Genomic DNA, 25,272 nt, shown 5'->3' with positions numbered 1-25,272 from the left:
ATTTAGGGGTTACTCGTTTGGTCAGGGGTAAATTATAGGGGTTACTTATTCAAGGGTTACTCGGTCGATCGGGGTTACTCTCACATAGAAAACGTGCTAACCAATTGAGTAAGTAACCTTTACAACTAACCCCTAAATAAGTAACCTTTACAAGCTACCCCTAAATAAGTAACCCTTGCCTCATGTAACCCCTGCCACACGATGTGGTCAGCCAGAAAAAGTTGCTATAATCTATCAATACTTATATACTAAAGTAATCCCCAACCTTATCCTCCTAATACATATGTCACCCCTCTCAGTAAAAATTTTCCCGCCCAAACTTTTGTTATTTTTTTTACAATTTTTATTTTTTATTTTTTTTGGTCATCTTTTAAAAAAAGTTTGTTACAATATAAAAGATAATTTGGTTACTTTGTTTTTTTATTTTTTTTAAAAAAAGATAATTTGGTTATCTTAATCTTCATTCATTTATAAGCATAAAGAAAATTTTCCCACAATATCTCTTATATTATAAAAAAATATCATTATTAATTATGTACTTTGAAATAATTATGTAATATGTGTATATAAAACCTATAAACAAATACAAAGTTAGAGTAATTTATAAAAATATTTTTTTCCAGTAAATAACCGAGCGGGTAAAAGACTAGTACTAATATATTAATGTAGTTATAATTAATAAATAAAAAAGCTCACCATAAGATTTAAACACGCAACCTCTAATTCTAAAACTAAATATTTTACCACCAATGATTTTTTATGCAATCTTTTGAATACAAAATATTAATATGTAATAAATGACTAGAAGCATAAATTACACCGTATAATAACGATCAATTCATGTAATAATACGGGGCATTGTCCGAGCCTCAAAAACTACTCCCTCCGTTTTTCAATACCTGTTCCACTTTCCATTTTCGGCCGTTTTTGGATACTTGTTCCATTTCCTTATTTAGAAAACTTTTACAATATTTAATTCATTTCTCTCAACTAGTAGACCCAACATAAATCATATTTTATTAATTTTCATATTATATCTCCTCCAATTTTTTCAATTATTTTATTTTTTATAATTTTTTATTTTTTCACCTATCCCACTACCTCTATATTTTAATACTTTTCCCAGTTTTTCGTAAAAAACTCTGAAGAAATAAAACAAGTATCTAACAATGTAAGGAGTACTTTAATTACAGTACTCCGTAGGAAAAGTTGGCCGAAATTGTTGAAGTTCAATTTAATCTCTCTCTCCAGTTTCTCCCACCAAAAGTCAGAAACTAGGTTTCCCCAAAATTTCCTTCATTTCTTTCAACAATTTCTCCCAAATTCTCTCGTAAACTGCAGTACTGATTTCTTCTTTCTCTATCGCTAGAAATTTATCAACTTCACTTGCCATTAACATGTCGTTTCAAGGCAAGAAACTCATCAATGATCCCAATGGTCAGTTTATCCTTCGCAATCATTCAATTTTCTCGAATTATTCATATATTTTATCATTTTAATTCTTTTAATTTTCTTATATTCTTACAATTAATTTGCGAATCGTTAAGCTTCAATAATGTAGATAAATTATGAACTAACCAGATATATTAGTGTTTGCATGTTACTTTGGGTACAATTAGCTGCTAATATGTTTAACAGTTACTGAAAGATTATTTAAGATGAAACATACAGTACTTGTTACTTTGACATCAATTTTTTTTCTTTTTTATCTTTTTTTTTTTAAAAATAATTTTTAAATGACTTGTTTATAATTCTGCTACACTAGCACTATGATTTCCATAATCTAGAGTCAAATATTCAAATATAGAGCTTCCTCTGTTGAAATTGCTGGCAATGTCAAAGGGGCGTATTTCGACTCCTATTCGAAACATGGTTATGTTTTATACTTATTAATGTATGTCATACTTTGTAGTTTAAGTAATCCGTGCCTTGTTGGGGTTGTGTTTTGTCGTGTTTTCTTATCATTATTAGGATATATGGTGATTAGCAATTTTAGCACTTCCAAATCCGTAAGTCCTCTAATGTGGGGCTTGTGTTTCATGCAGTTTGTTTGGGATGTCTTGAGTCAATGTGTCAATCACATTGGTTTAAAATTTAGCGGCTATTAAGGAGTCCCATGGTACATGGAAGAATTAAAACTAATCTCCTATATCCGTTATTAGCTGTCACATTGTCTTAATTACACCCCTCCTGACTAAGGATTCGGCATGATTTTACTAATCATCTTCTATGAAAGAGTTGAGTAGGTTCTTACTGAAACAGTGCTAACATATTTTTTTTTTTTCTCACAGCCGTGGTGACAGAATTCATTGAGGGACTGGTGGAAACTTACCCTGGATTGCAGTATTTGGATGGTTTTCCGGAGGTCATTATTCAAATTAACCCTTTATTCAATTACTTTTCCTGGTTTTCGGCTTTTTATCGTAATATGATTTTGTTATTATGTTTGTATAGGTAAAGGTTGTTTTGCGCGCTGATGTGTCAAGCTCAACTTACGATCATGTGTCTGTTATATCAGGTGCCAATGATGTTTGTTTGCTAAAATTTATGTAGTGATCCCAATTTCTAAGATAAAAAGTCAATCTTTATGATTTATTTATTTTTAATAATATGGGGGAAGTGGGGGTGGAGGGGAGCAATATCACACCTGGAAATTTTTGGTCATACTTTCTGCCATGCTTATTTTGATATGGAGAAGACGAGAGCAAATAAATTAGAGTCGTTCTTTGCTTTATTTATGTTGAAGTTGAGTTTTCTCATCCAAAACTATTCAGTCTGATCTGGTCCCTGTGCATTTGAGTCATCTCACGGAAAAATAAAAAATCAAAAGTTTTCAGTTTTGTTTAGGTTTGACAAATATATAATTTAATTTACCAAGTTACTCTCCATGTCTCTTTGTTGTTATTATTTGGGATGTAGACATTATTGACACTTAAGGCTTTGATTGATTGATTGATTGAAAGAGAATTTTTTTAATTCTTTCCACCATATAATAAAAAACATAGTCATGTGGATCGTTGTTTGATTAGTTTCAATGTGAAATTAAAATCTATCAAACTTTTATAATTTTACTAACATGTATCTGAATAATTTGACGCTTATAAATGTTCATTGAGAAATGTGACAAACAGGAGATAAAAAGAACTTTTAGACAAAAGTCGCGAAGGAAGTAGCACTTAATCTAGTGGCTACTTGAGGTTATGGGATCAAACCCCAATAAGGGCACTTAATAGGTAGGGAATTCCTTACCCTTCACCTACTCCTAAGAGGCCTTTTTTTTGCTAAATGGGCAGGGATGAGCCATGTTGGCTTCTCCAAGAGGGTGCTTTTCTTGCCTAAATTATGGAGTACTTTGGTAATTAGTTGCATGCTGATAAAGTGGTGGAAAACGAGGTAGTTAATTGTTAAAAGTTTCTCTAAAAAAGTAGTTAAGAGGTAGAAATTTTTAGAAGATGCAAGCAAATCAAAGTGTGGTGTACAACCCGAACTCTTGGAAGAAGAAAATGAATGCAAGTAACAAAAGCTTTCTCTACTTACGTTTTCTGACTCATGTTCTTTATTCCTTGAATTCATTCTCTTGAATCTGAAGCATTCATTTCCAACACAAAAAGTTTTGTGAAATTATGCTTGGCAAGAGCAGGTGGCTCCACCATGACGTTTTTGAGAGATTCGAATGACTTTGTGGCTGCAGTGCTCCAACCAAATCAGGCCCTTTTCAAATGCTCAGTCAATGGAAGAGCAATTCGTGTATAATTGGGCACTGTTATGCCTATAAATCCCTGCCATTCTTTCTTAGATAGTGACTGGCTGACTGCGGCCTAGCTTTCATGGCTTTAAGATGTCGTCAAAATATACTTATATACGAGCACAAAAATCCTGTGATAAGTCTTGAACACATTGCAATAACTAAAAACTTGCCCTAGCATTTTTCAACCTTATCTTATCTTTCTCTTTGTTCAAAGCACTGTAGTCCACACAAAACTACCTCATCCCCATTTCTTCTTTCCACGTAAGTACGTAACAATAGAAGGGGGTAGTGGAGGTTGTATTATTCCTACAATCATCATCAATTTGGTAAGACTTTCAATTTCATCATTCTGGAATAATGGTAGCAATGTAGTGGTAAGGTCACTGGATTGTCACTTGTCTTAAGAGTTAAGAGTGATTTTTGTAGGAACTTAATAGTTGCGATAGTGGAATTTCAGGAGCGCTTTTTAAACATCTAAACAGGATTTCATGGATATTAAGAAGAAAATCACATAATAGGAGTTAGATATACCTTTGCTGTGTGTACTCCCTTCTAGCCTTTGATAACCCTCCTTCGGAAATCAAGAACCTCAATTGTGATTCCTCTACTTGGTCCACAAACACGAGAGAGATCCCCACGTATGCTAGTACGGAAGGAGGAAGAAAACTGTCATTTTCTTTCTTTGTATGGGTGGCCGTGTATAGTAGTAGTATTAGGGTTGTATTTCTTACTCAAATGTTATGTAACATTATCATATACATAAAACCAACCCTAATTTATAACATAAATTAGGTTATAGGAAGTTAATCCCTAGTCTTTTGCCTGCCACTTAGCCCTATTGGGCTTAGTGTGCTTTTGATCCAACCCATGTTTATATGTGTGACTATTTAGGATCTGGCTATAATTAGTACTAAGCCCATTTACAATAAACTTACACACTGTAGTTGGTTTCTAGCAAAACATTACGACCCCTAAATAAAGAATAGTATTATTTTCTTAATTAATCCTATTTATACGTTTGCACTATTTATCACGCTTGTTTGACAACATATTGACTTATACGTAAAGTAAAATATAGTCATGTGAGATCTTGTTAGATTCGTATCGTAAAATACTTTCACAATGTCAACTTTTTATAATTTTTACTCTTATATAATTATATATATTTAACATATAAAATGTGCTTTGGGATGCGTAATTTCATCCTTATTGCAATATTTGTGGAATGGAGGAAGTATTAGTAATTGCTATACTTGATTAAGGACACTTCCTTCAATTGCGTGCTCCTTACCATATTGAGGAACAAGGCTTCAAAGTGTATTGAATACCTCTTCAAACTGTCTGAGTATTTCTTATCTCGTCTGGCATCTTACTGGCCAAAGTTTCAGGGAATTGGTTTGGCTGATAAGTCTAGATTTTTGCAAAAATGGGGCATTTTGAACTTAATAGTATAAACTCTTTTTTTTTTTTTTTTTTCCTTCCTTTGATGTGTTATTAGTGAAGTTTATTTATTTATTAATTATATTGATATAAATGCAATTCTTATTTTTTTTTAAGCTAAAAACTTTGGTCTTGTTGCACAACTTATTATCTTATAGTCTCGTGGGGGGTGTTTTTTGCCTATTAATTTTAAAATTTATGTTTCCTTTAGGAGGTGGCAGTGGTCATGAGCCTGCTCATGCTGGATTTGTGGGTCAAGGAATGCTTACTGCTGCTATATGTGGGGATATTTTTGCCTCTCCTCCAGTGGATTCAATTCTGGCAGTATAACCTTCGCTCACTTCTGTTTTGTAGTTCACCAGCTAAATATTTTCTCTCTTCTGCAATCATAGAGAAATATAGATTTATAGAAGTTTGTTACTTATTTCTCAATATATACCATGTTGAATACCTTAATTTTCTGCAGGGTATCCGAGCTGTAACTGGGCCCAAGGGATGCCTTCTAATTGTCAAGGTATTCAAACTTCTTGTCATCATTCTAGCTTGCTGAATTATTATCGTGGGATGTATAGGTAGCCTAAGATTTTGATTTCAAATGTGAGATTGAGAACAGTATCCCATTCATCCACTTCCCTTGAATAGAAAGCTGGTGGGTAGGGGCAGTACTGAAGATTAGGCCCGTGCAAGGGGGCACTTACTAAGTTGTCACCTGACATCATAAGAAGGCTGCAGGGAAGTCAATTGTTCATCTGGTATCACTGATGATCGTAATTTGAACAATTATTTGAATTACCATTAATTATATTGTCATTTGAAACTTTTTCTAAAATCTTGGTCCATTATGCTATTTCTGTCTTGAGACTCTTGACTTCCTTCTACCCCACTTTTGTGTGCATGTGTGTTGGAGTGGGGTTGGCTGATTGAATCTCTTTCATTCCCATGATCTTGGTTCATGCATGATCAGGAGTATGATACTGTCTCTCTTGTAGTAATGCATAGCACCACTCACAGTTTACTTGCTATAATTAGATATTTGGAGTGGACTTTTATGTTATTCGCCCATACTTTCTTACAATTTAGTATGTGACGTTTGGTGTTTCAAAGGGAGAAGAGTATTGTAGTATTACTGGTATCAGCCCTCTATCCTTCATGTAGCAGATTTGATTGGGCAGAAATGATAGAAATTATAAACTGTAAGTCCTTTATGTGCGAGTGTGTAAGGCGACACATAAGACAGATTTATAGGGCTCAACCTAGAGGTGGAAATTGTGCCGGGCCGTGCCGCTGCGGGCAAGAGGATGGGTGGGCCGTGCTGTGCCGGTCCATCAAATTGCACACCCCAGCCCACGACACGGCACGGCACGACCCATGTGCGTGGCGGGGCCGTGCCGTACCGTGTTGTGGGCCAGCCCTTAATTTTTATAAGGGAAATTATCATTGGTACACCTCAGGTTTGGGCTTTCATCAATGATACACCTGCTTAAGTTTTAATTATCAGCGGTACACCTATACTTTCAACTAATTAACTACAGTAAGCATTTCGTTAATTAAACGTTAGTAATAGGTTAATGACTTGCAATTTTGACTATTAGCCTCCTTTTTTTTTTTTTTTTTTTCCCCTCATAGGCAAATCTATTAGCCCATGTTGAGCAGCAGTCTGCAGCCTTTTTTTTTTTCTGTGACAGCAGCTATTACCATAGTAAAGATGGACAAAAACAACCCGATTCCAATTCTCTGAAGCATTGATATGCCTGCAGGCTTTTTGGACAATTTTCTAGCCTTTGGCACAAGAACGCGGTCATAAATAGGGATACAAGATATAATGCTGATGCCATTAAAAGACATTAATGTTGCAGCTGGTATTGCAAAATTAGACCCGAATGATCTGTCCAATGTAATGCCTTGTTTGGTGAAGAAAGTTGTGGGTTGTGAGAAGTCGATTGCAAAGACCAGAGTTGTTGCCTATATAGAAAACAACCTAAGTACCGCCTTTGCCTCTTCAACATCATTCTTGCTGCAAGATTTTACACCTCTCTTTACAATGTCAGGTGCAAGTAAAGCTTTATATAGAAATCTGAATTGTCTGAAATCTATCATAAGGTTCGGTTTCTTCAAGCTCTCCTCAGTTAGCAACCACAGGAAGTGTAGCATTCTAATTTCTTGCTGCTGCAACAAATACCCTTCCAATCCTTGTGAACGGACTCTCCCCTTCAACTTTTCATAGAGTAGCGATAAGTCATAGTTCCAGCCATAAATATGACCAAAGCAATTATCATGATGATGCATGGAATTCCAAATCCAAGGCCCCAACTAAGGTTGTCCTGAACATAGCTCTGATACCAACCAAACCACCCAAGCAAACTCCAAAATACCACCAGTTAAAGAATGAGCTTTTAGCTTTGCGCTCCCTAGGATCTTCTCCATCAAACTGATTAGCCCTGAAAGCCTGAACACAAGGCTTGTGACCACCTTGCCCAACATACCAGGTAGAGGGCAAAGAAAGGAGGGAAAAAATTTGCAAGTCATTAACCTTTTACTAATGTTTAATTAACGGAATGCTTATTGTAGTTAATTAGTTGAAAGTACAGGTGTACCGCTGATAATTAAAACTTAAACAGGTGTATCATTGATAAAAGCCCAAACCTGGGTGTACCAATGATAATTTCCTCTTTTTTTTTTAATATCAATATATTATTTAAATAAATATATTATTTTAATTATTTAAAGTTCTTTATAGTATTATGGTTCTTTTTATTATTTTTAGTTCTTTTTGTTATTTATGTTCTTTTTGTTATTACAGTTCTTTTTATTATTCTTATTTTTATTATTATAGTTCTTTATTATTATTTATGTTATCGTTCTTTTTATTATTTTTATTTTTTATGATTATATTTCTTTATTATTTAGCAAATAGCAATCATGCATATATTTAAAAAATTTACGAGTACTATTTACGAGGATCTAAGTATAGTAAAATAATTAAAAATAAGGAATACATACTTCATATTACTATTATTTGAAAGATTGTTTAATTAAACTCAAAGTCTAATATAAGTCGAGACCCGAGAGTAACGCTAAAAAAAAAATTAACAACATTCCAATCTAATCGAAGAATAATGATAATAATCGTACAATAATTAATGAATAACTTATTTTATTATATTGGGTACGTTCTTCTTCTTCTTGACGTTCTATCATCATCGTCGTCGTATTGTGCATAAGTACGATCTTGCAAGCGATTTTCGGCATCCAACCAATCCTTGAAATACACATACATTTCAAGTGTTTTGGGTTTTAGACTTCTTTTCGTCTAAAACTCTTCCTGTCGCATTAAAAGCTCTTTCAGAGGCAATAGAGGAGATTTGGATAGCGAAAATACCACGTGCCATTGTCACCAAAATTGGATGTTTCGTGCTTTGTGCTTTCCGCCAATCGAGGATGTTGAGGTCGTGTTTCTCTTCTTTGTCTATGCCTTTCATGAAGTCGTAACTTAAATACATTTGCAAGTCTGAAACATCGCTTTGTGTTTTCATAGACGATGATTTACTACCGGAAAACTTAAGACATTATGTTAGCCGTGCAAATAAACCTTTAGCACTTTTGCTTACGTTTTGGGATGATTGAGAAAGAGCAAATCGAGAAACGGTTTCATTTTTAGATTCATAAACTCTATATAATGCAAAAAATTGATCGTTCACATGAACTTTATAAGACTTAACATCATCATCAAATTGCATGCATTGAAAATAAATGTCAATTAATAGAAATGTGTCATTATACTTTTGTTTTGGATCTAATATAGAAGATAAAATATAAATCATATGAAGATTGGTGTAATATTTACGCCATTTTTCCTTATATTGATGGAAGATATTCATCATAATCGTGTTGGGATCGATGTTCAGCGAAAAGTTGGGCAAGTAAACGTGCATTGCTAAGAAAAGATTGAAACAAGGATTATAAATAGAAGAAAAACAATGTGTCATACTATATATTAATGGTAAAAGTTGCATATATTTTTTTTTACAATTAGACTAATCATCTTCTAGTAAAGCAAATTATGGAAACTTTTGATTAAAAAACTTGTTAGTGGAACCTTTTACTCGATTGCCGTACTTAACATCTCATAGGTGGAGTTCCACCTAGTTTGACAATTTGTTTTGATTTTGATATCCTTTGTCTTTTGCTGCCTAAGAAAAGTTTTCCATTGCTTAAATCTCATGCTGTTAATAGAAATAATAGCATTTCTAATTTTGTGATAAAATGGACCAATTGCACGAGTTCCATCCTTCACACACAAGTTAAGAACATGACAAATGCATTTAATATGAAGTGCATCTCCATCTAATATGACATCGGTCAATTGTTGTTGAATTAACTTTGCACTATATGTCATGGATGTTGCATTATCAAATGTCATAGACATGATTTTGGGTCTAAGATTATATGCATCAATATCTTGCATTAAATGATGAGAAATGTTAAGATCGGTGTGGGGGTATTCTAGCATTTTAAAATGGATAATGCGTTTTTATAATAACTAATCATTAGTCACCAAATGATAAGTCACACATAAATACTGATATCCATAACCACTATCTCATGCATTTGCGGTCAAAGAAACTCTACAAGTAAGATTACTTATTCTTCAACTAACCTCCATCTTTTACTCTAAAGAGTTTTCATGGGAACGGGCAGTTTTTCTAGAGATTTTTTTGTGTTGGGGTTGTAGTGCTTTATTAATGTAATTGTTAAACGAATCATTTTTAGCAAAAAAAAATGGTTATTCAGCATGTACTAACAGTCTCCCAAGTTTATCTCTATCCCTCTCATAATTGTAAGTGAAGCCATGTGGACGGTATTCGAGAAATTTTAGGTTGAATTGGATCACTAGATGGTTCACCACATTTATGGACATGTCTACCTAGGTGCCCTGCCTTGGACTTGGTTTCGGCCGTGAAATCTTTGTTACATGTTTTAAACTTAGTTATGGATTCATCTCTTCTTAACAAAAAATATTTCCAAACCCTACTCTTTCGGTTTGTCTTAGCGGCCATTTACTCTCCGGTACGTCATTGTTCTAATCGGTTTGGAATTTGGGGAGTAACATTTCCAGCATTTTCGGTAGAAAGTTCACTAGACCTGGCGGTATATGTTTGGCTCATTTGGCTAGTTTGATAAGCAAAATCATGTTGTAAGTCGTATAAGTGAGGTGAGAATTGGTTTGGGTGAAATATTCCAAGGTTGCATATTGTTATATTGATCGAATTCTCTCATGGTTAGGTTTGGGAGAAGGGGATTGAAGTGTTCGGAATGGTTGGGGAATTGTGGGCATTGAATTGTATGGATTTGGTGATTCCCTACTACTATTTTTTATAAAAATATAAATTTTTTTTATATTTATTTAATATTTAAATATTAAAAAAAAAGAAATTTTAAAAAAATATAAAAAATTTTATAAATTTTTTTTTTTATAAAAAAATATAAAAAATATAAAAAAAAAATATTTTTAAATATCTAATTAATATTTTTATATTTTATTTAAATATCTCTTGTTAATATAGCCGTTTCTCGGATGGGCCGTGTTGTGTCGCATGCCGTGTTGGTGGGCCTAAAGGATGTGTTGCTCGCGGGCTCGTGTCAGGTTTGTGCCAAATTTTCCCACTTTTGTTCACGGCACGGCCCACTCGTGCCGTGTCCGGCCGCAAGCGGGCTCGTGTCGTACCGTGCCGGATCGCTATTGTGTTGGACTACCATACACGGGGCACCTAAAAAGACATGTAAGAAAATGTGGTGAAACATCTAGTGATCCAACTAAACCCCCAAAATTTCTCAATACCATCCACATGGCTTCACTTAAAATATGTGAGAGATAGGGATGAACGTGGGAGAATGTTAGTGCATGCTGAACAATCTTTTCTTTTCGCCGATAATGATCCATTTAACAATTACATTAATAAATCACTACAACCCCAACACAATGGAAAAACTGTCCGTTCAGCTGCCATGAATTTTTTCTTAGAGTACAAAATGAGGTTGGTTGAAGAATTAAGTAATCTTACTTGTAGAGTTTCTTTGACCGCAGATGTGTAGGATAGTGGTTATGGATATCCTATTTGTATGTGACTTGTCAATGGGTGGATAATGATTGGTTTTTACAAAAACGCATTATCCATTTTAAAATGTTTAAAACTCCTCACAGGTCTTAATATTTCTCATCATTTAATGCAAGCTATTAATCCATATAATCTTAGGCCCAAAATCATGTCTATGACATTTGATGATGCAACATCCATGACATATAGTGCAAATTTAGTTAAACAACAATTGACCGACGTCATATTAGTTGGAGATACACTTCATATTAGATGCATTTGTCATGTTCTTAACTTGTGTGTGAAGGATGGAACTCATGCAATAGGTTCATTTTATCACAAATTAGAAATGCTATTATTTTTATTAACAGGTCTAACATGAGATTTCAGGAATGGAAAACTTTTCTTAGGCATCAAAAGATAAAGGGTATCAAAATAAAAATGGATTGTCAAACTAGGTGGTTCTCCACCTATGAGATGTTTAGTAAGACTATCGAGTATAAGGTTCTAATAACAGTTCTTTTTTAATCAAAAGTTTCCGTAATTTGCTTTAATAGAAGATGATTAGTCTAATTGTGAAAAATATATGCATTTTTTACAATTATTACTACCTCCGGTTCTTATTACTCGCGACAAAGGGGTGTTATTCGTGAGACACAAAATATTCTTTTGTTGCGAGTAATAAGAACCGGAGGTAGTATATAGTATGATAAATTGTTTTTCTTCTGTTTATAATCCTTGTTCTCAATCTTTTCTTAGCCATGCATGTTTACATTCCTTTTGCTGAACATCGATCCCGACACGATTATGATGAATATCTTCCATCAATGGAGGAAAAATGGCGTAAATATTACACTAATATTCCTATGTTTTATATTTTTGCTTCTATATTAGACCGAAGACAAAAGTATGATGGCACACTTCTATTAATTGATATCTATTTTTCAATGCACGCAATTTAATGATAATGTTGAGTCTTATAAAGTTAATGTGACCTATCACTTTTTGCATTATATAAAGTTATGAATCTAAATATGGAACCGTTTCTCGATTTGCTTCTTCTCAATCATCCAAAAACGTAAGTAAAAGGGTCAAAGGTTTATTTGCACAAGCTGCTAACATGATGTCTAAGTTTTCAGGTAGTAAATCATCGTCTATGAAAACACAAAGCGATGTTTCGGAGTTGTAAATGTACTTAAGTTACGACTTCATAAAAGGCATGGACGAAGAAGAGAAGTAAGACCTCGACATCCTTGATTGGTGGAAAGCACAAAACGTTAAATATCTAATATTGGCGGCAATGACACGTGATATTTTCGATATCCAAGTCTCCTCCATTGCCTCCAAAAGAGCATGTAGTGCTCGAGGAAGGGTTTTAAATGATAGAAGAACAAGTCTAAAACCGGAAACACTTGGGTGTGTGTGTTTTAAGGATTGGTTCGATGTCGAAAATCGCTCGCAAGGTCGTACTTATGCATAGAACGTCGACGATGATGATAGAACGCCGAGTTCTAACAGTTCTTCTCTAGCTGATGACCTTGAACGAGAAGAAGAAGAAGAAGAAGAAGAAGAAGAAGAAGAAGAAGAAGAAGAAGAAGAAGAAGAAGAAGAAGAAGAAGAAGAAGAAGAAATACTATTTATAATAAAATAAGTTATTTATCAATTATTGTACGATTTTTATCATTCTTTAATTAGATAGGAATGTTGTTAATTTATTTTATTTTATTTTTTATGCGTTACTCTCGAGTCTCGACTTGTATTAGACTTTGAGTTAATTAAACAATCTTTCATGTAATAATAATATGAAGTATGTATTCCTTATTTTTAATTACTATACTATACTTAGATCCTCGTATGTAGTATTCGTAAATTTTCCAAATATATGTGATTAGGGGATTTTTCCCCACCAATCACCATCTGACAAGTGGACCAATCAGGTTCCGCCATGTGTCCGTCACATGGGCCAATAGGAGCCTGCCACGTGTCAAGCAATGATCCGTCCACTATGGACCAATTACGACACGACACGTGTCCTTCCCATGACACCTGGGATAACCGGTCACCTAGGCCCAACATCCGAGGGAAGCCCAATCAGCCCAATGTTAACCTAAACCTAGATTGACACGTTTTCCGAGGTTATAAATACCTCCCTTAATCCTCATTAAGGGAGATTACACGCTAAAAAGCAGATTACACACATTAAACACTCTCACCTAGAGAGAGCCAATCACTTTAATTTTCGCATTAGTTACTCCTTAATCAAGTACTAACTTGACCGTCGGAGGCGGATCTCCAATCATCCGGAGCATCCGTTTGTTTTGCAGGTACAGGCGTCCGGTTCCAGTCTCGGAATTGTAACTCTCCCGCAGGACATCAGAAAACCCCGAAACAATATGCATGGTTGATATTTGCTAAATAATAATAAAGAAGTATAAAAATAATAAAAAAAATAAAAAGAACTATAATAATATAAATAATAATAAAGAACTATATCAATCAATCAAAGCCTTACTCCCATAAGTGGAGTCGGCTAACATGAACCAAATTTGATTATTCCGTGTAGTTATCGACATAAATAAGAACTATAATAATAAAAATAAGAATAATAAAGACCTATACTCTCTCTGTCCCTCCGTGTTTGTGTTTTAAATAGTGTTACACTTACCAAATGCGGCTGTGTTTTAACAAGTGTTACACTTTTTTTTTTTTTTTTTTTTTTTTTTTTTTTTTTTTTTTTACAAAAAACTACATTATAATATTATATCTCTCTCATCTCATGGTCCCCTTTCAAACCCACTACTATTTTTTTTTATTTCTTTCCTCTCACATTCATTACTTTTCAATAAATATTAACCCTATCCCCTCCGTGTTTCAATAAGTGTTATACTTATCAAATGTGGCCGTGTTTTAATAAGTGTTACACTTCCATTTTTTTTTGGCAAAAAACTACATTTTAATAATATAGCTCTCACCTCTCATGGTCCCCATCAAAACCCACTACTACTTTTTTATTTATTTATTTATTTATTATTATTTCTTTCATCTCACATTCATTACTTTTCAATAAACTATTAACCACTCTATCTTACTTTTACAATTTTTTAATACTCCAACTACCCCACTTACCTTATTTTATTTAAGTCAATTAAATTGCCTAAAACTATGTGTCGGTCAAAGTGTAATACTTACTAAAACACGAAGGGAGTACTATCTTTGTTTTACAATTTTTTAATACTCCAAATACCCCACTTACCTCTTATTTTATTTACGTCAATTAAATTGCCTAAAACTATGTGCCGGTCAAAGTGTAACACTTATTAGAAGACGGAGGGAGTAATAATAAAAAGAACATAAAAAATAAAAAGAACCATATTAATATAAAGAACTTTAAATACTCAAAATAAAAATAATAAAATTATTTAAATAATATATCGATTTTTAAAAAATAAAGAAAGGGCTGGCCTGCGGCCCGGCCCGCAAGGCACGTGGGACGTGGCATGCCGTGGGCTGGGGTCTGCAATTTGATGGCTTAGCCCAGCCCAGCCCGCCACCACCAAGCCAGCATGACCGGCCCATCCACTGCCTGGCACGATTTCCACCTCTAATGCTAATGTATGTAGAAAATTCAATGCTGTATGCCTGTACTTGATTGTTATCTATTATGGTAGAGTACCAGACCTCAATCTTTGCAATGTCTAAGTGGTTAAAATTTTCTCATTCTAAAAAAAAATAAAAAATTATTGGAAGAGTTGCTTGCATCTTGAGCACTGTATCACAATTAGTTAAGCAAGATTTCTAACTTTGATTATTCCCTACCTTGTAGTAATGAAGCTTGCTAGGGGTGACAGAAACTGACTGCTGATCTGACAATAGCGAGAGGGCTCAATGTTTTTGTTTTGGCTGTAAAGTAGATATACTTTTGGTTGGACTATTTATGTAGCATTGTGCATTGATTTAGTTGCTGAATAGTATGAGCACCACATTTAATGTTTCCTCATTCACTCCTTTGTATGGTTGTCTCTTAGATGGACACATCTTTACCTTAAAGGTCTGATTGTGAGTATCTAACTCTATATTCTTATAACAGAATTACACAGGGGATCGCCTTAATTTTGGTTTGGCAGCTGAACAAGCAAAATCTGAAGGTTACAAAGTCGAGGTATATGACTAATTTTCCTTGTCTATGTAATATTTTAACAAGAATTATGTGATGGGTTATACTTTTGCTTTGTAGATGGTCATAGTAGGAGATGATTGTGCTTTACCTCCTAGAGGGATAGCTGGACGTCGAGGTTTGGCGGGAACTATTTTCGTCCATAAGGTTGTTTCTGAGTTTCTTTCTCCTGATTGTACACTTGCTGGAAGTCACTTTCACACCTTCTTTGCCACTTCTATAAGGCTCATAGTCGCTATTCCCCTTTATGGACAAAAATGAGAATGAGAATGAAGTGCACTGCATTTGGTTTCAGTGTAGTCTACACCAAGTGTCTTGGTTTTCAGGCAAACAGGTTTATGTAAGATGGTAGTGATGAGACTTCCACATTTGTACTTATGGAGTGATGGGTAAATGGATTGACGTAAGATAACTGGTTTTGAAAATTTCCCTTCTGCCTAGTGCCAAGTGAAATTGTCCTGTATCTCTATTTATCTCTGAAAAGTTTTGAAATTACATGAACATAATGCAGTATAACCATCAAATTGACCTTAAACATGAATGCAGCATTGAAAATGACAAGAATGGAACTTATATGCTATGATGTGTAGGAATTTTTGAACATAGAGTAATTATGCCGCGTAGATTGGATGTCATAGGGATAGGAAATGTATGATCTAATAGTCAAGATATTGCCATAGTGGCACACCTGAAAATAGCAAGACTTAGGAGTAACTAGACCAGGGAGCAGTGTTGGGTATTGGCCTAAAATATCAGAGGGGCTGAGATTTGAATCTCTTAACACTTTGTCAAAATTAATAATTATGCAGCGACATTTTATAAGTATAATAGGGTTATTTTAGTTTAATAACTAGTAGATCAAAATAATTTGCAGGGGGCTGGGCCCCAACTAACCCCGGTAGAAGGACCCCCTCTACCAGGGAGAGATTGTTTGTTTTTCAGCCTGTAATTAATAAATTCTATGATAATTTAGAAAATTTGGCAGGCTTCTGATTCCAGTACTGTCGTTCTTTCTGTAGCCACGTATTAATTGTCCTGATTTGCAGCCTTGTCCTGTCTCTAACATTATTGGAGGCTAAGATTTAGAAGCCAGTCAAAGTTTCTGTTTTGGTTGCTAGTTTGGAGAATTCTTTATGTGTGAGAATTTGCAGGATTGTTGGCCATTTATTGCATTAATGAAAGATTATGAAATTATTTATTTTTACTTTGGATGAGGTTTTTTTATTAAGGTGGAGTTAGTTGGCTTTTCCCTCTTTCTTTTTGTCTTTTCAAGAGAAGTATTGAGGACTTGGAAAAGGTGTGAGGTACACAAACTATGTGGCAATGTGCATGTTTTGCTATTTTATAGGTGCTCTGTTTAGAAAGGAATGAAAAGATACTTGAGACTGATGCCTTCTTTAATATCATTACGTGATTAGGTGTTTGGAGAATGGCTGCATTTTTGCTTAAACGGCTTGTGAAGAAATAATAAAACAGATCGCAGCAAACGCGGTGTGAATTTTTTCAAAAAATTCACATTTTTGTGGGTAACATATTTGGCGAACAAAAAATTACAAAATATTATGTTTTATGGACTATATAACTAATTATTAAAATATTTTTTTTGTCAATTAAAGCAAAAGAATGGATGTAACGGATAAAAAAAACGTTCTAATGCACGGCGAGTCACCATTACCTAATGGATAACGCGGGGAGAAAGGTGTGATTTTTGTCGCGGCGTTATATAGCCAGGTTTCACTGATTGGCAAATCTAAAATTCGTGTATTTTTGTTACGGTGTTATATATAGCCGGGTTTTGCTGAACGGCAAATCCATACTTTGTTACAGAATGGTTGATATTTGACAGAATGACTGAGTTTTTATTCCATGGGTGGTTTGTCTTGCTGTACTTATTTAAAAAGTGTTTTTGTAATGGGGCCTTTCATTACCTTTTGTTTTATTTTATTTTATTTGTTTTGACACCTACCTGGTGTAGGTTGCTGGAGCGGCAGCTGCTGCTGGTTGCTCCCTTACTGAAGTTACAGCTGAAGCTAGAAGAGCATCTGAAATGGTTGGAACTATGGGTGTTGCATTATCTGTGTGCACCCTTCCTGGTCAAGTCACATCAGACCGTTTGGGCCCTGGGAAAATGGAGCTTGGTCTTGGAATAGTAAGCCAATACTTGAATTTGTGTAGTGCTACTTTTATGTGGCTATGTGTGTGTCTTTGTTTTGGCTTAAATTATTTTTTATTATTTTTTTTGTTTATGGAGTGCACCCTACTTCTTTGATATTCTTATTTAAAGAATTAGAGCTGTTAAATTGGGTCTGTGGGCCGATCTCGGGTTGGGTCTACTATGAAATAGTTATGCAAGGTATAGTGTGTCCATGCAGATTGAAGGCGAGATCTAGTTTATTTGGGTCACTTAGGGTTTTTTTCCCTGGCAAAAGCCTAAAACAGCAAAAAGCTTTACATTTAGCTCTTCCAACCACCTCCTATTTTCCCTACTTCATTTCTTTGAAATCATGCAAAGAAATTTAGGTTTGATATACAAGGACAAAATTCTCAGATCCAAGGATGCTACATTCCTCAAGCTCTGAAAAGACATATCTCAAATCCTGATTTCATTCTTCTAGCAGCTCTGATAGCTCTTGTTAGACTCTTCAGTTGGCTCTGAAACCACATCATCTGCTCCCACACTTTCTGGCTATAACATCATGTTTGAAATAGTGCTCATGGTTTTCCTCACTATCCCCACATAATAGGCAACTCCCATCATTATCAGTCCCAAATTTTAATTACCCTATCCCTTGTCTTGAGTCTGCTCTGAACAGCAAGCCAAGCTATAAACTTATGCTTATGAGCTGCCTCTTTCTCCCAAACAAGATTGTCCCAACTGCACCTTGGGAGATGAGGCCTGAAAACTTCATACATATTGCTGATCTTGTTATGACAGTCCATTACACTCTTCATTTTTCTCTTGATTGCACAGATTTGCTTCCATTACCAGCATGTATCCTTACTAGGCTGATAATCCAACCAATATTGAGTCCTCAGGTACAATTAACCCATTTCCCCCATATATTCTCTTGCTGTTGAGCTATAGCCCAAACATGCTTTGTCCACTTCGGTTTTGGTTGGGTTGTTCTTGGGTCGGGTAATTTTCTGACATCTCTATGGGAAATACTTGGCTATTAATAATGTTGCCTATTCCTTGGTGGACTACAATATTAAAAAATATACAGCAGAAAGCTTAGGTTTATTAGTTGTTACTGTTATGTGCTTATGTCTTGGCGGGTTCCTTTGGCTGAAAATAGTTTGTGCTGAACTGCTGATGTTTTCAATATGCTGGTTTATCATTCTTTTCGTCTCATACAAAGTTAATATTTAGTAAAAATTAAGGCAATACGAAAACTTATCTATTTTGAATACTCACTAAGCTAATTTTATGTTTTTACAGCATGGAGAACTTGGTGCTGCTGTGGCTGATTTGCAACCTGTCGATGTGGTTGTTGCTCATGTTCTTATGCAAATATTATCACCGGTACGTCTCTGCAAATGGAGATGTTTAAGCTTCAATTCTCTCTTTCTTATGGCCATGGCCCCATGGGTGATCAACCTTTTTTTTTTTTTTTATTTATTTATTTATTTTTTAAATTGGATTGTCGTGACACATGATGCAATTATTGCTCTTGAACTTTCTGACTCCTTTGTCAATGTCGGATTAAGTACGGAACTGCAGGGAGAAAAAAAAAAGAAATTTCGATAACCTTTTCTTTCTCTTCTGTGTTGAATCTTTATAGGATTAGCCAAACTTTGCTTTTTGTGATTTCATGGATGAAATATTGCATCATAACATGAGAGCTTATTTGGCTATAACCCTCTGTTTCTATATAGGCACCACCAGGGTTACTCGGACTCGTGACGTGTGTGTCGGACACGACAAACTGAAATTTCAATACACGGGGACCCTATCCTAACACACACCGGTACGGGGATGGGAAATTAGGAAATAGAAGTCAACTAACATTTGCAGACGTATAACAACTAATGACAGAAAGCCTCGAACAAAAATAAAAAAAAAACTCTTAAAATGAGAGAAGATTGTTTCAGAAAAGGGGAAAAAAAGAGAAGATTAGAAGACCAGTGTGGCTTCCTTGATTGGCGCCAGCTAAGACCAAATTGACAAAAAATTGCATCTTTACGTCCGGGATTGTACATTTAACAAAAGTACCAATTTTGAAATCCTAAATTATTGCTCCTCCTATTATTCATCCAATATGAACAAGTAAGCAATGGTAAGCCGATTGGCCTTTTCGGTTTCCCTCTCTCCGCGGATCCGCTACGGAACCCTGGATCCTTGTCGCGTCGGGTTGAACCAGGTATGAGCCTAAAATGGCCGTGTCTAAGTAACATAACACTACCTCGGTTTTTTTTTTCTAATCCCTGTTCCTTTAGTTCATTTTTATCTTCAAGATTCCAATGCAAGTGGAATGTAATGCTTTATTGAGTTTTTAGTACTTCAAAATATAGACATGTGTGATCTTGTTAGATTCGTTTTGATTTTTGGCTTTCAATCATGCATTTTTTTATGATTTTTCAAATGATGTTTTATTATATTAAATTATAATATTGCATTGAAAACTATGTAAAAAGCAAATAGGACAAATTAAAAAAAAGAGTACATAAAGATGCTGACAGAATGGGGGTATTGAGATGTTGTATAGGAGCATAAATTTCATAAAAATGGTAAATATTGGGGTACCCAATAGATTATAAACATTTTTCACAATAAGTTAATAGGAGTTAAATGGAGTCATTGTGTGAGTGTAATTTGGGAATTACATACTACCTCCATTATTTTTAGTTGACACATTCTTTTTTAGGGAAGTTTTTTTTAGTTGACATGTTTTCTTCTTGGGTGTGTTTTGTATTGTAAGATGCCAATTATACCCTTCTTTTTTATCTCCATAATGCTGATCGTAGACACTTCTCTATCCTCTCTCCTTCATACGGCCGTACGGTCCGTACACATCTCTCTCCTTTGTCCCAAATGAAATAAACATTCCCCCCTCCTCTCCATACTCACTCTTTCTCTTCTATGCTTCTTTCATCAACTCAATACTCCCTATGTTTTTTCTCTCTCCAGAATTATCAAACAACTATTACTCCGTATAAATTACTTCCTCCGTTCTTTATTACTTAGAAGGTAAAGAGATCCATGAATGGGTGAGGGTGGATGTAAGCTTTAGGCTGAAGAGACTCTCAGGGAGAGGCGCGAGAGAATGGTTCCCTTATAAGTCTGATTTGCAGGTGAGCGAGATGCCGAGTCTACCTCTGACAACTTCCTTTTTCTAGGAGGATTTTTTCAACAAATGTCAGCTGTATTAGTATTACATCGCTTATTAAAGCTTAAGGGGCGTAGCGAGTGGCTAAAGCGAAGTTTTTGGATTGGTAAGTTGCTTTTGAGTTCAATTCTGCCTCTGCTTCCTTGCTCACAGAATCCCAACCGAACAATTCTCATTGCCTTGCTTCCCGCTACGACACCGGTTCTATTCAAACTACTAACTATGATTCTGATTTTCTACCAGACTTCAGGTTCCCCCGACGTGTATTTCTTTTTGGGAAGTTTCTTTTTACTTGACGTGCTTCTTTTTATGGCAAATATAACACTACACTTTAACTTATTTACCCTCATAACCTTTTCAATATAACACTACAGTATACCCTTCAACCTTTCCTTCTTCCTCACCCCATAGTTTAATTGAGTACCAGCCACCACCACATCCTCCCTCTCTCCTCCACTTTAACCATGGAAGCCACCACAACCACCACCCCACTTTTTTTTTTTAAACATTAATCACCGCCCTATCTCTCCTCTTCACCGACAATAGCCTCCTCCCTTCTCCCATCATACTCTCTCATCACCTCCGGCTGTTTCCACCATTGTCGATGTACTTAAAAGTTTACCAAAAGTCCAAAATCGAGGCTACGGTGTCAAATTTGGCTGCCAATTCCAGATCTAAAACAAACCTACATGTATGGGTATTTGAATCTCAATTTCTTAAAAGTTGATCGGGTAAAGGTGATTATAGTATGGGTATTTTCTCTCTCTTTTGTTGTGTTTATTTTGGTGGTGGTATGTACGATCTACAACCACCACAACCAAATTCGACCTTCAATTTTTCAATATTTTTTTTTAAAAAAATGCTCATGTATGCACGGTGGTTGCTAGAGCGTTATTTTCTCTCCTCTTGTTCCTCTATTTCAGTGGTGGTGGTGAAGAAGGTGCTTTTTCTAAAAAAAATTAAAAAACGGTATGGTGGTGGCCTGAATAGGGGCGATGAAGGGGGAGTGGTTGTAGTGAAGTGGTGGTTGTGATGCGGCGTAGGCGGTTGTGGTGGTGAAGGGGAGCGTTTGGGTGAAGTGATGGCTGAGGTGCAGCGTAGCCGGCTGTGGTGGTGAGATTGATGTAGTACTGTTGTAGTACTGTATGTGTGGGTGGAAGGGAAGGGTAGGAGTGGAGGGGTGATTTGGTCTTTCATGTTTTTTCCTACTCGATCTTCACCTTGTCACTCATTATAAAGAAGCTAAAAACCATTTTTTTTAAAAGTTTCCAATTTTCATACAATTATTATTAATTGAAACATTATGGAAATATTTGAGAAAAAAAAAATCAAAGGATTTGCTTGAAGAATAGTGGTAGCCATTGTTGAGTCTTCGTTATATTTTTTTTCCCCTATCCTCCGTAAATGAGGTTTTATATTAACAATTAAAATCAATGTTTTATTGATGTTTTAACTATGAAGTTTATAGTTTAATTTAATTGATTAAGAGTTTTTAATTAATTTTGAATAACTAATCTATATGACTTCTAGAATTTTTAATTTATAATATTTTGAATATTTTTATTTTTTTTTAATTGATTGAGATTTTTTATGAGTAAGGGCGTGCCATTGGGGCGTTCCCTACTGAGCGACGCGCTGTACTTCTCGGGTGCAGTGATAAGTATGCAAGGGTTGCTAGGTCGTCGCATGGAAGCGACGCGCCACATTGCCAAGTGTGGTGTCAAATGATCAAGGGCTTGCAGGTGGGGGCATGAGGGAGCGTGGTACTAGTGAGCGTGGTAGGAGGGAGCGTGTGAGGAAGGACGCTAGTTTGCGAATTGGTTCTTGGAATGTGGGGTCTCTTACGGGGAAATCAGTAGAAGTGGTAGAAATGATGAAGAGAAGACGGGTAAACATCATGTGCCTCTAAGAGACAAGGTGGACAAGAGAAGAAGCTCGTGGCTTGGTTTTGGGGTATAAGGTGTGCTATGTTGGACAGGAAACGAGCCACAGGACTAGGAATAGTGGAGCTAGGAAAGCAGTTGGTGTGATTCTCGATGAGAGGTTGTCGAAAGAGGTAATTGAGGTTGATAAGGGAGAAGTTGCTATGTGGCAAGGAGATTGTGTATGTTATTAGTGTTCATACTCCCAAGTTGGTTTATTTTGGGAGTATTTTGATGAGGTGGTATAGGGTTTCCACCACACGGAGAAATTTATATGTTGCAGGTGATTTCAATGGGCATGTTGGGGTGAGCCAAGATGGCTTCGAGAGGGTTCATAGAGGCTTTGGGTATGGGCAGGGAGACGCAAGTGGTGAGGCTATTATGGATTTTGCCAAGCATATGATTTAATTTTGGCTAATTCTTGGTTTAAGAAGCAAGATTCGCACTTGATAACTTTTCGGAGTGGAGCTAATGCGACATAAATAGATTTCCTGCTCACAAGGAGCAAGGATAGACAAAGTTGCTTAAACTGCAAGGTCATCCCAGGAGGGAGTGTGGTTACCCAACACTGGCTTTGGGTTATGAATATTCGTTTGAAAGAGAAGGCGAAGAAAAAAGGAAGACAAGAGGAGCCAAGGATAAGATGGGACTCTAAGGGATGCAAGTGCTAAGGTTTTTACAGAAAAGGTAATTAAGGAGGCTGATTGGGATGGAGAGATGGATCCAGACATGACTTGCTTATGGATAAAGAACTGTTTCTTGAGAGTGGCCAAAGAGGTCTTAGGGGAATCAAGGGGGAGAACTTCGATGCAGCGAGATACTTCGTGGTGAATGAAGAGGTGAAAGCAATAATTAAGCAAAAAAGAGTATTATGAAGCCTACTGAAAATGTAGGAGCGACGAAACTTTTGTAGCATATAAGGAGGCTAAGAGTAAGGCAAAGACAACTGTTTGCCAAGCGAAAGAAAAGACTTATCAAGAGTTTTATGAAAAGCTTGACTCCTAGGAGGGAGAAAAGATCATTTATAAGATGGCGAAGAGAAGACAAGAGGCAAGGAATGATATTGGCATGATAAAGTGTGTCAAAAGATGAGGACAAGGGGTACTTTGATGATTGGTTGTTCACCATATACCCCTGAGTTGTGTTTTTTATTCACCAAATACCCATGAAAAATTTCAAATTCATCATATACCCAAGATTTTAACAAAAATGTCACAGAATGCCCTTAATAACTAACGACAGTTAAGTCCGTTAGTCATTAAGGCTAATTAGGCCACGTGACAGCTTATGATTGGTTGTCATTAAATTTATTTAATTAAAAAACTTTAATTTTTTTTTTTTTAAAAAAACCATCACCGTACCCAGCCCTCTCCCCTCTTCCCTCACTCCGGCGAACGGCCACTTTCACCGCTCCCACGTCTCCACCACTCAGCAACCCCCTCTCCCCCACTCCGGCGATCGACCCTCCCCTTTCCCTCGTCGCACCACCACCCAAACCCACCTCGTCACCCCCGCACCCTTAAAACCACCAAATACCCACGAAAAAACCCTCCCCTTCCAAACGGTCGGCGCCGAAATCAGGCAACTAGCACCGAAACTCGTTCGCTGGCAAACCTAGGTCCCCTCCCCCATGTCGTCGCCGCCCAATTTGGCGGAAAAAACACCATCCCGACACCTTAAAACCCAAAATTGAAACCCTAGCTTTTGAATTTTGGGTTTTTAATTTGAGGTTTCTACATGGTGTTTGACGGGGTGGATATGGCAGAGGGAGGGGTGGTTTGGGTTCGCCGGCACGTGGATGGGGGTTTGGATGTCAGCAGTGGGGGGGGGGAGAGGGTTTTTCGAGTGAGAGATGAATGGGTTTTCGAATACGGGGGTTGTGCCAGTGGAGCCCGGGGGTTGTCGAGTGTGGGGGTTGTGTTGGTTTGGGGGATTTCGACGGTGCGGGGAATTGTGTCGATGCAGGGGTTGCGTTGGTGCGGGGATTGTGACGGTGCTGGGCTGGCGGCGGTGAGTGTTTTTATTTATTTTTTATTTTTTATAATTAATTGTATAATTATATTAAAATAAAAAAAATAGCCAATAATGCCATGTGGCAAACTTTAGCCTTAATGACTAACGAAGTTAACGTCCGTTAGTCGTTTGGGCATTTTGTGACATTTTTGTTAAATTAAGGGGCATACGGTGAATTTGAAATTTTATTTGGATTTATGGTGAATAAAAAAATAACTCAGGGGTATATGGTGAAAAATCTAATTGTTTAATGGAAGTAATGGAGTGGTGAAAGGAGATATCTCTGTGAGTGTTCGAAGAAATCAACATGGAGTATGCGCGGAGGATTAGGAGGGTAGAGGTGGAGATTGCACCGAAGAAGATGAAGCGTAAGAAGGCGGTTGGCCCTGGTGGTATACACATAGAGGTGTGGAGGTGTTGGGTAAGATTGGTTAACAAACCTCTTTAACAAAATATGGAGAGCTACAAGGGATCCCGCAAGATTGGAGGAAAAGAACCTTGGTCCCGGTCTATAAAAACAAAGGAGATGCTCAAGATTGTACTAACTATCAAG

At 36.1% G+C, this 25,272-nt stretch overlaps 1 protein-coding gene across 4 annotated transcripts in view; it reads left to right on the top strand.

Moving 5' to 3' along the window:
• Positions 1-1,076: 1,076 nt before the first annotated feature.
• The window catches only part of LOC110692103 (putative 3,4-dihydroxy-2-butanone kinase), a 38,045-nt gene continuing 13,849 nt past the window's right edge, over positions 1,077-25,272 (top strand). The window contains exons 1-10 of one of the 4 annotated variants that reach the window (XM_021869087.1): positions 1,205-1,278; positions 1,370-1,437; positions 2,292-2,365; positions 2,455-2,518; positions 5,400-5,512; positions 5,655-5,702; positions 15,371-15,442; positions 15,518-15,604; positions 17,433-17,606; positions 18,897-18,980. In XM_021869087.1, coding sequence (XP_021724779.1) covers positions 1,398-1,437; positions 2,292-2,365; positions 2,455-2,518; positions 5,400-5,512; positions 5,655-5,702; positions 15,371-15,442; positions 15,518-15,604; positions 17,433-17,606; positions 18,897-18,980 — 756 coding nt within the window. In that variant the 5' untranslated portion in view covers positions 1,205-1,278; positions 1,370-1,397. Of the gene's footprint in view, positions 1,438-2,291; positions 2,366-2,454; positions 2,519-5,399; positions 5,513-5,654; positions 5,703-15,370; positions 15,443-15,517; positions 15,605-17,432; positions 17,607-18,896; positions 18,981-25,272 lie in introns of all 4 variants that reach the window. The other 3 variants (XR_002505383.1, XM_021869086.1, XM_021869088.1) reach the window with 3 other exon arrangements.

The sequence above is a fragment of the Chenopodium quinoa genome, unplaced genomic scaffold (genome assembly GCF_001683475.1).
Source record: "Chenopodium quinoa cultivar QQ74 unplaced genomic scaffold, ASM168347v1, whole genome shotgun sequence".
Taxonomy (NCBI): domain Eukaryota; kingdom Viridiplantae; phylum Streptophyta; class Magnoliopsida; order Caryophyllales; family Amaranthaceae; genus Chenopodium; species Chenopodium quinoa.
This window is presented reverse-complemented; position numbering and strand designations above follow the sequence as displayed.